The sequence below is a fragment of the Pyxicephalus adspersus genome, chromosome 5, assembly GCF_032062135.1.
Source record: "Pyxicephalus adspersus chromosome 5, UCB_Pads_2.0, whole genome shotgun sequence".
Taxonomy (NCBI): domain Eukaryota; kingdom Metazoa; phylum Chordata; class Amphibia; order Anura; family Pyxicephalidae; genus Pyxicephalus; species Pyxicephalus adspersus.
The window spans coordinates 101,921,927-101,933,220 of NC_092862.1; the positions used below are offsets into that span (position 1 = coordinate 101,921,927).

General features: G+C 38.5%; 1 protein-coding gene across 3 annotated transcripts in view; it reads right to left on the reverse strand.

Moving 5' to 3' along the window:
• MYRIP (myosin VIIA and Rab interacting protein) overlaps positions 1 to 11,284 on the reverse strand; it is a 233,507-nt gene extending 222,223 nt beyond the window's left edge. The window contains exon 1 of one of the 3 annotated variants that reach the window (XM_072412299.1): positions 11,069 to 11,284. Coding sequence is in view for 2 of the 3 variants with exons in the window: in XM_072412297.1 (XP_072268398.1) it covers positions 10,593 to 10,693 (101 nt within the window). In the remaining variant the exon portion in view is untranslated. Of the gene's footprint in view, positions 1 to 10,592; positions 10,764 to 11,068 lie in introns of those variants that run through there. The other 2 variants (XM_072412297.1, XM_072412298.1) reach the window with 2 other exon arrangements.
• Positions 11,285 to 11,294: the final 10 nt, after the last annotated feature.

Consider the following 11,294-nt stretch of genomic DNA (forward strand, 5'->3'; position numbering starts at 1 on the left):
CTTTACACAGTGCCACATCTTATGTTCTATATGATGGGTATAATGCTCAGTATCTATTCTTGTTCTGTACTGTATGTGACAGCTATGTATCACTTTGCATTATGTTAGGTCTGTATGACCACTGCAGGGTACTAATGTTCTTGATTTTAGAAATGATTCGGTAGTATAGAACTCGGCTGGCAAAAATGTATCCGCACAAAAGATCGATGTGCTGGAGAAGTGGTCATCACACAGGTACATTGCTGCACATATTTTGGAGCTGCCCTGTACTGGCTTCGTTCCGGTGGCGGGGGATGCAGGAATAGTGCAAAGGTTGACAGAGATATCGATCCATGACAAACCGAAACCTGCCCTGCTGGATGTATCAGCAATGTCGAGGAAGCGCTACAAAAAATCCCTTCTGTGCCATTTGTTAAGCCAAAGCTTGTATTCCCACATTGTGAAGGAAAACTACTCTGCCAACTGTTCAGCATTGGGTAACCAGGGTGAATGACATTCAATTAATGGGAGAATTTGTGAGATCCAAAGACCGACCCTCACGCAGACCAGTGCGTACCTGGTTCTACTGGGACCACTTTAAGATCTCTGTGCACTATATATGGCTACTCCGTCCTCCTGCACAGGACCTAAGCATTTGATGAGCTTTTCCACACTCTTTCTATAGCCTTTCTTTTCTATTTCCTTTTTTTTCTTTCCCTAATATTATTACAAAATCAGTGACCAATGAGACTAGGTCATCACATTCTAGTTACAGATTGAGCATTGAATAACTGTTTGTTAGGCCAAAATGTAACTTGCTATAAATTGTTTTTCCTTATTTCTCTTCTTTTTCAATAATGTACATTGTTACAGTACTGTCTGTCATGTTTTGTTCAACTGTCTGATACCTTCTACCTCTGCCAGAATAAGTACTGTAAATGTCTGTTTTTTTGGTTGCTAATAAAAATAAATTAATAAAAAAAATTAAAAAAAAAAGAAATGATTCTTGGTATCTGGTCAGCTAAGTACTGCTGTATACAGCACTGCTGTATGAACACGAGGAACAGGGATTGAGAATGCACATATATGACATACCTGAATGTGAGGGATAGCTGCAGAGGTTTTGGGGGGCACATATATGACACACCTAAATGTGAGGGATAGCTGCAGGGGGATTGGGGGTCACATATATGACACACCTGAATGTGAGGGATAGCTGCAGAGGTATTGGGGGCACATAAATGACACACCTGAATGTGGGGGATAGCTGCAGAGGTATTGAAGGCACATATAAGACACACCAGAATGTGAGGGATAGCTGCAGAGGGATTGTAGGGGGGCACATATATGACACACCAGAATGTGAGGGATAGCTGCAGAGGTATTGGGGGCACATAAATGACACACCTGAATGTGGGGGATAGCTGCAGAGGTATTGAAGGCACATATAAGACACACCAGAATGTGAGGGATAGCTGCAGAGGGATTGTAGGGGGGCACATATATGACACACCAGAATGTGAGGGATAGCTGCAGAGGGATTGTAGGGGGCCACATATATGACACACCAGAATGTGAGGGATAGCTGCAGATATAGAGATCATTTAAAGCAGAGTGTGAAGACACATGCCTCCAGAAAGGTCAGTATACATCTGCTTCATTTACAGGCTGCCTTAAGTTTACAATGGATAACTTTATGGCAGTTAGCCTTAGCAACACTTGCAATGTCCATGATCTTGGTCGATAACCCAGAAAGTATTGACACAGACAAGAAAAACTAGCATTTTCATAAGGAAGTCAACAAAGGCTTTGTACATGTCAGGTGAATATGCTCCAGACGAACAGTCTGGTGTAGGTGCTGAACTTTCCTGACGCAATTCATCAATCCAACCTGACAGACTGAAGAACAATCAGGAATGGCGACTGTGCTTTCCTATGGGAAGGAGCACAGTGCGCTACCACCTGCTTATGCTCAGAACGGCGCTGTGTGTACTGTGCTCGCCTCTTCCCCTGTCACTGAAAGATCATTTCCAGCATCGGTAATCTGACATCTATCTGATGTCTATACAGGGCTTTCGTTTACAATTTTTCCTAGCTCTCTACACAAATTTTTAGACAGGTGAACATCTTACTGATCATGTTGGCAAGTGATGTCTGCGGTTGTTTGTGTGCATTCCATCCTATAGACAGCACATACAGGTTTCCTATGGGAGTTTTTTTTATACCTAGGTACCACAGTTTTCACTGGAACAATACAGAAACCACAAATATATTTCTGTTTCTCAATTTTTGGTTTAGTGTACTTTTGTCATAGCAGCACATTGTATTTTTGGACCAAATCGAGCAAAGAGCACCTCCTATAGAAACTAGTAGCACATGCCTAATCATCTTTTAAAATGCATTTTACACATAAACATTTTGGGGAGGTTGCTGTAGATATGACTCTTACCAGGCCAGATGGTGATGTATTTATGTCTGGGTCTTTCTTGTTTTATACAAATGAACAGGCACATGGGGACAGGACAGTACATCACAACATGTAGTGCCACTAACAGAATACATTCCCTGATATATTAAAGCTCTCCATGGCTGAAGAGGATACACTTTCAGCAGTGAATCTGGGTGATCCATCAAACCTGGAATAGATTTCCTAAAAGTAATTTGCTATTTTTAGCAAATGTTTTCTATCCTGGACCAGATCCATTCCAGATTTGCAAGATCACTCAGCTTCACTAATAAAAATGTATCCTCTCCAGCCTTGGAGAGTTTTAATAAATCGGGCCCATAGTATTAAACACTTCCACCCAATGGTCATACCAATAATCGGAGTGTAATATTTAAGAATAGTTTTTGCACCTATGTCTGTATGAATAACTCACTATCAGTTTACTTTTAACAGTTCACTTTTAAAAACACATATAAAAAGAGAAAATATGCATACATGAAGGCAAGCAAAAATCAGTTAAAACAAGTCTAAAACACATACTTTTTAGGAAACATAGGCCCCCAATTATTTTCATTTCCACTGTCACGAGAAAACAAATCTAAAAAAAAGCCAACGTCGCACATTAATATTTTACAACCAACTATTTTTCACTTACAGTACATTTATAGAGGCTCACTCCATAGCTTGTGTTTTATATATAAATCAATAAAGTGCCAACTTTCCAGAGTCGCATTACCTTTCTTGTTCTGCAGCTGAAATGATCTTATGAGGGCCTCTCAGTTGAAGTGAAATTCAGAATTTTAAAAATAAAAAAGCTAGGCAAAAGCTAGATTGAGATTTGAGTCCTGAAGACTGAATAAATTAGTAGCCTTGTCTATAAACAGCCAAAGGACATTTGTATCTCAAACAGAGCTTCAGGTGTCTCCAGCAAATACCATGTAAATGCTGGTGGTACATGTGTGTGGTGTGTGTATGTCTGGTACTGTGTAGCTTTATTGTGTTTGTAGCAGTTTGGGGAAAAAAACATTGGTTGATTTGACATTCAGAATTTCAGTATGCTTAAAGAGCAACTGCAGTCAAGTGAAACCAATCCATAATCTACTGATGCAAACATTGCAACTATGTGAAATTTAGTACTGACCATTCCTCATAGACTTGTTTTTCCGAAAATCTCGCGCAATACAAGCTTGGTTTCTCAGATCACAAAAAAATGAACAAGTGGGAATGGGGTAAATTCACAAACCGCAGTAATTCCTAAGAGAAATTAAATGTGCCGAGAAGGAACATTATATTATCCACACATACATAGGATTCGTATTTATTTGTGACTACAGTGGACAATAAACTAACTGTTCCTATGTTTTGTTTAAAAAATAACATCTCTGCATTAGAATTATTGCATCAGTATTTGGGACCACTATTTTTAAAGGGCATTCAATGTGCATCCATGGATCAAAATATGCATATAATAACACAATGCATACACCTGTAGACATATGTACTGGGTCCAATGTGTGGACACATTTAAAAATGCAAAATTCATGCAAACATGGACACCTATTTTGAAACAACAGTTTAATAGGTCAACAAAATGCAAAAAATCACTCCAGCACATACACATACACCTGTAAACATATTAAGTGGGTCATGTGTCAGATTTGTGGATACCCAGTAAAGGCCCATTTTAAATGACCGGGCATACACAGGTATGCATGCACAATCCACCAGTACACAATAAAACAAATGTGGAGGTGTGGGTCTGTGAATGTCCATACAAGTGCACACCTACAGTACCTTCCCCTGTCTGCATAAGACAATAACATGTCAGGTATAAGGTGTCATTATTCTGAATCCATAGCACAGGCAAACCTTTGTTTTAGAGTGGGTACACGTTAAAATTTGTATTGGACTTTAAATGTTGCTGGAGCCCCTGCTGAAGAGCTTTCCTCTATCTGTTCTGGTTCTTGGATAGGAAGGAAGGTAAAATCTCCCTGATAGTGACACCCACAGCAAAAAAATCCTAAAAAAAGTTTTTAAACCTTTCACCTGGTCAGCAAGAGAAGCAAAATTTGCCTAATGGACAGAGAGACAACAGTTGTGTAGAGTGAGAAAAGTTTAAAACTTGCTTTTAGTTTTAATTGTTACATGGAAATATGTTACAGAGATTTCCCTCTTTTCCCTGTTCATGTGACACCCACCACCCAGATAGGAAGTGAGGTGAAATCTACACAACAACACAGACAACAATGAAATCCTAACATAGGTTCTATATTTTCACCATTATTTTATTTTTGTCCATGTAGGGAGAGGGATTCCCCTCACATTCTGTTTTGAATACCACTCATCACTTGGATAAGAATTTAGGTGAAAGGGGCAGCAACAGCTGACACTCAATGAATAAAAATAGAAGAAAAACTCCCAAACAGGCACACAGGCACCAATAACAGAGACAAATGTTACAACTCTTTAATACTCCTAGCCAGCGTTCCCTAATCTTTTTAATGAGAAGGAACCATTGCAATAACTTTCAGGAAACCTCTCCTATAAATATTACATCCAAAGCTCACAATATATTATATGTGGTGGTCAGTAGGAAAATGCACCCCACATTACTGGCCAGTGGGAAGAATGTCACTCCTACAGATAGTCAAAAAGATCTATGTGTCAGTTTAACTCACTCGATTGCTTAGAGCTCAGAGAACCCCTGGCAACTTTTGGAGGAACCCTTGGGTTCAATGGAAACATGACAGAGAAAGTCTGATCCAAGCAAAAAAGCAAATGTTTAACACTTTATTAAGAACAGTTTTTTTTAGGCCACATTATTTCACCTTAGAATTAAATTTAAGCTCCTGTGCTTTGCCTTCAAATTCCTACACAGTTATTGTCCCACTTACATTTCTGACATGGTTAAAAAATACTCCCCCTGCCGCTCTCTCCGCTCCTCCAATGACCTACTAATGACTTCCACACTCATAACCTTATCACATGCACGGCTCCAAGACTTCTCTAGAGCTGCCCCAACTCTCTGGAATGATCTTCCTCGTCCTATTCGGCTTGCTCCTTTCTGCTCATTTAAAAGAGCGCTCAAAACACATTTTTTCAAACTTGCCTACCCGTCTTCTTCTGTCTTTTGAAACCATCACTACTTCCCACCACTACATATCTCCCATCCTATTGTGTGTGAAATTCCTCCACCTACTAGATTGTAAGCTCTTCGGGGCAGGGTCCTCCTATATCACTGTCTGTATTAGTCTGTCATTTGCAATAATATGCGTAATATGTTGGTGCTTTATAAATCCTGTTTATTAATAATAATAATAATAATAATGTCTTTCAAGACCTAAAACTCCATTATAACAATGAAGTACAGTATGTGTAACTTGTATGTGTGTGTGTACAGACCAAGAAAACTTTGGTCCAAGCAGAATGAATGAAGCAATAGTGCAAAGTTTCAGTGGTTTCAGATAATAGCATGGTGGCTCAGAGGTTAGTGTTCTGGCTTTGCAGCACTATGTCCCAGGTTCAAATCTCAGGACAAGACACTAACTGCATGGAGTTTGCAGGTTCTCCCTGTGTTGGCTTCCTCCCATAAATGACCTTGGATTTAAGGACTTAGACATATAACTATGGTAGGGACATTAGATTGTGAGCTCCTTTGAGGGACGGCCAGTGACATAACTATGAACTTTGTACAGTGCTGCATTATATATTGGCTCTATATAAATACTATATAATATTAGCATCATTGACATCACTAGGGATAGTGTTGTACCTCAATCCCTACCAGACCTTAACTAATCTTTAGTAATATTTTGTGCATCTATGTGCACAACCCTAAATACACTTACATTTATATAGTTTTATGCTGTTAAAATGAACATTCGGTAACAAAACAAAAGAATTTAAAGTAAAGACTGATAGTGGTGGAAAGGGGAGCGGAGGACCAACTTCAATGGTAAATCCTTATTTCTACCAGAACCCAGCTACTACTTTGAACCCCATGTACCCCTTACTGACACCAATGACAGTATACAGTATAAAACAGGATCAAAGACCTACACGTACACAGTCTGGTAACACTACCATTTTGTAAAATGTTATATTCAGGTTGAACATTTTTTCTTCTTTGGATGTTTTTAAGCAAACCATTTTCTGCAAATCCAGCGCATCACACAATACTGAATGAATAGAAATACTAAAAACTAAAGGCAAAATGCTTCACAATCTACTGTTAATGTAAAACGTGTATGACTCATGAAGCTGATTTGTCACACTACTTATTTAAATTTGCAGAATTTGAATAAAATAAATGAATTTACTTAGCATCATAGGTGTAATTACAGTGATTATAATACAATAAATAAGTTACTAAATAATAGTAAAGCATGTGAATGCTATGCAAATGTTGATATTTTAAAAGTCAGAATTTTGAGAGGCTGGACAAGCCCTCTGCTGCTCCCTGGTGATTGATTACCTGGTCTCCAATTACTGCATTTGGAAAGAAAGTGTATCTGAAAACAAGTTTAATGCTCACAACTGGGTGCACAAAAATACAGATGTAAAGATAAGCAGAACAGACAAAGGTAAGTAATAACTTTTCTTTTTAAATGTTTTATTAAGCTTTAAAATTAACTTGTTGCTATGCTCATTCCAAGAGTCATCAGTCCAGTGTAGAATTTTAGGAAAATCTTAACACACTTGAGAATTGTATGTTTATGCAACTATGTTTGGAGATACAGTATTGATTCTTACACTCAAGCAAAAATCAGCCTGCTGGGTTCTTAGCAAGCAACCCAAAATTTACATTGGCAACAGGCAGTGCTGATGTTACGAAGCTGCAGAAATCCATTATTTTCAAACAAAATAGCTGTAATAGTGGCCACAATTTGGATTTGAAAGGAGATGGATATCTTACCAATCTTACTCAATGTATCAATACTGAAAGCAGAAAGGATTATTGCTGAATTTATTATACTTTGACAATATTCCTTAAAAATGAATTGCCTTGCATACAGTAGTACAACGGTATTCTTCAACGTATGCCCCATGATAAGGACATTAGACATATGGATGACTGCTAGATAAGAACTGGGCTTCCCTGCTCGTACGTGTGCCGTACAAAGGCTTGATAGGGGGAGGTTCACATGACTTGCAAAATAAATCTTTTGCTAAACACAGCTGAGGTTTTGGGTTATTTTAGAGGGGTGAGCTCTTCTGCAGCATCTTGTAACTCTTTAATGACCAAGACAAACTCTGCAGTTGTTTCTTTTTGTATATCAAAGCACAGCTTGCTCCAGAAGTTAATGAATGTCTAGGCTAATAAAGTTTTTTTTGCTTTGTTTGTGATTAACTCACAGTGAGGATTTTATACAGTAACTGATACCATGCTGCCTAATAATATGTTGAGACAAACATCTGTCCTAATTGCATTTACTGAAATAATGTACCTGTTCTGACTTACATACAAATTCAACTTAGGAACAAACCTACAGTCCCTATCTCATATTTACCCGGGGACTACTGAATCATAATCCTTGTATTATGACATGAATTGAATTACCAGACAATACACAAACCTATTTGGATGTTGGTAACAGGCCAGGAAGGAGGTTATAACTTCTCAAACTGCATAAAAAAACGATTAGGGAAACATATATTAAAGCCAAAGGCCAGACGCCCACCTGAAAATTTGTGGGATTTTTTATAAGACAATACATATGAAAAATATCCTGAATATATTTTAAAGAGGTCTCATCAGACCTCAACACACACACCTATGCTGGATAGAAGGGGAAATATTACAACAAATGATCAGCTACAACAGGATCCACTAGTTGGTGATATGAAGCTAAGATCTGAGCATCATGGAGTTGGTTGGCCTCTATACCCTGATACAAGTAATGAACAATACCGTACTTTAGACAGCTGAGTGGGCAAAGTAGATTATCCAGTTGGAATGTAATCTGTTCCATGCAAGATCTGCTTTAATTACAAAGTTCTAATATAATGACTTCACTGGGGAGCAAGAACAGACTCTGCCTTAATGTGAAGCCCCAGACTTTTTCTGACAGGATTAGGTAGCTTGAAAAAAGTCAAAAAATCCTGAAAAATAAGTAAGATAAGCCATATTCCTTCACAGATGGCTCCTGGATGGTCATTACTACAAGAGAAGTACGACGTGAAAAGACAAAATGATAGGAAATACCTTTATGATATTCACCCTCAGTGAATGAACCTACGACAGATCAATATATATTGGTTAAGTTAGTTACACAAAATCACTCCTTATCCAAACCACAGCTGGAGCAGTGGTTGCCAACTGTTGGTTTGTGGACCACTAGTGGTCCATGAGAAAAATTTGGTGGTCCACAGAAAAATTTGGACATCATTTGCAAGTTTTATGAATAATAAATAAAAAATAATATTCTAATAAAATCTTATATTTTGAATGACAATTTTCACCTTGTCACATTACAAATTCACAAATTATACTAGAGACAGAAAAACAAGGGAGACGCAGCGTTACATCAATGTAGTCTTAAGTTCCTGAGCCGTACACTTCAGTATTGTTTCGACCATTAAAACAGTCACTCAACTCCACAATTACTGATTCTCATCCGAGTGTTTTATTTTATTTGTTTATTGCTCAGATGCTCTTTTAGGTAAGTATGACCTTAACTGTGTATTTTCTTTACCTGTTTTATTTAATGGCATCAAATAGTTTGACTTTGATAACTATCAGTTCATATTTGGTCTTAGATTAGAATGAAATAAACCCATTATGAGTGAGGAAAAGCAAACAAATATTTTGCATTTCTTCAGTAATAATAAAGATAATGCAACTAATGATAATAGTAACAATAGTAATACTTCACTTAACCATGAGCTGATCAATGAATCAGAGCCTCCACAGTCCTCATCAGGCACCATTAGGAAGATCATTATTTTACAAATGTATTTATCTTTTTTTTAAAAGATTCATATTAATGGTCTACGGGATTTAAAATTATGAATTTAGTGGTCCATGAACTCCCAAAAGTTGGCAACCGCTCAGCTTGAGAACACTTAAAAGGACTCTTACACCACCATGTATTCACTTGTTCTTTGAATACTGCTTTCACCCATTTTTTTCATCTAAGTGCTCCTAATCTTTACAAGCCTTTGTTAGTCACTTCCTGTCTATGTGCACTATTGTCAGGCAATCATTGACCTAGACGGCTTCCTGATAATAACAACACTGCTTGTAGTATCTATCAGGGGTTGTGTGACAGGTGACAATGCAGGAGCACAAACGGGGGACAGTTGTCACGCATATCAGGACATGCCTAAACAATCACTTTAAAGGAAGGACCCCCAGATTTTATTTTGTTAAAAGCTTTAGATTTGTACAAACAAAAACAACTTTTAAAATGTTATTAGAATGCTAAAGCCTACAGTACACACAACTGTTGTGATTGCATTTAGATTTACTTGTTTACTGAAGTAAGTATACATTCTGGCTCTTAAAATATATAACTGGCTCTATACACGTCTGTCCTTCCCTAGTTGTGCCATCACTGCACAGCCAAAAACAGAATCAATGAAATATAACAATCTCAGAACCCCTTACCATGATGTATTGTATCAAGTGCAGCAGTGACTGGTATGAATGCCACCATATAACATATAATACACAAATCTGCCATCACCACCACCCAACATGAGGTGCCCTGCTCACATCATGGGGAACATGCCAATGTCAGTTTGTTTATTTCTTCTTGGTGTAATGAGCTGATCATGACCAAGACAAAATATCTACAGACTGCTGTCATTGTGTTTATTAAACAAATACAGATACCCTTGGCAATGGGTGCTTATTAGGCATCATTTGTAAAACTAAGTACTTCAAAAAAGGGGGCGCCAAACAAATACACCTGTTTATAAATTTGTTGCCCATCAAGGAACGGGTGAATATGGCACATGCACTGGTACATCTTATGATCATGTTAACCAATCAACAATACCCCATGCATGGGTACCACAATGACTCTTCACAATGACCACCAACTATGTAATAATGGCTATCAATCTAAGGCATAGAAATAAAGACTGATTTAATCTAATATTTTATAATGAATACACTAATATGAGTTTCTTATTTATATATCCACCCATTTATTATTATCACCTGTCATTGATGATATACTTCACACATTCCAGGTATTGATTGGTCAGTTGATCGGTGCCCATTGTACTGATCCAAGGTCCATTCAATGCCGCTTGTTTCATGGTAAAGATGAATGGATTAATGGTCTATGGATGGCAGAAGAATCATTTCCCAGGACTTTACAAGAATAACATACAAAGCTATGTCATATCTCTAGATCTGTCCTCTCCATCCTTCCTCTGCCCCCTGGACCATTCCCTATGCCTCCTCCATGCCCCTCACAATCCATGTGCACCAAATATTTCCACTGCCATGCTGGCATATTGAAAGTAAGTTAAAAACTAGGACATTGCTGCTGACCTCCATGGGAGGTCTAGAATACAATCAGAATTGTGTGTGCCGCCAAACTCCTGATATCATAAGCACCCCCAATGTACCCTCCTGGGGGGAGAGGTATGACACAGCCCACACCCTTCAATACACAGCCAAAATGGTACCTGTGTGCCAGTGTAGCTGGAGGGCAGCGAGGACAGGATGCTTCGGCTATGGCAGGGATGAGCTGAGCGGAGACTGCAGCTGGCTGAATGCTGGGGCTGCGGTGCAATGCTGCAAGCTCGTCTGACGGAAGATGTGAAGGGCTGCTTGTGATGACAGGGCAGTGCCTCCTCCAGCCGGCCGGCACTCTGTGTGTAACGGTGTGTGTGTGTGTGTGTGTGTGTGTGT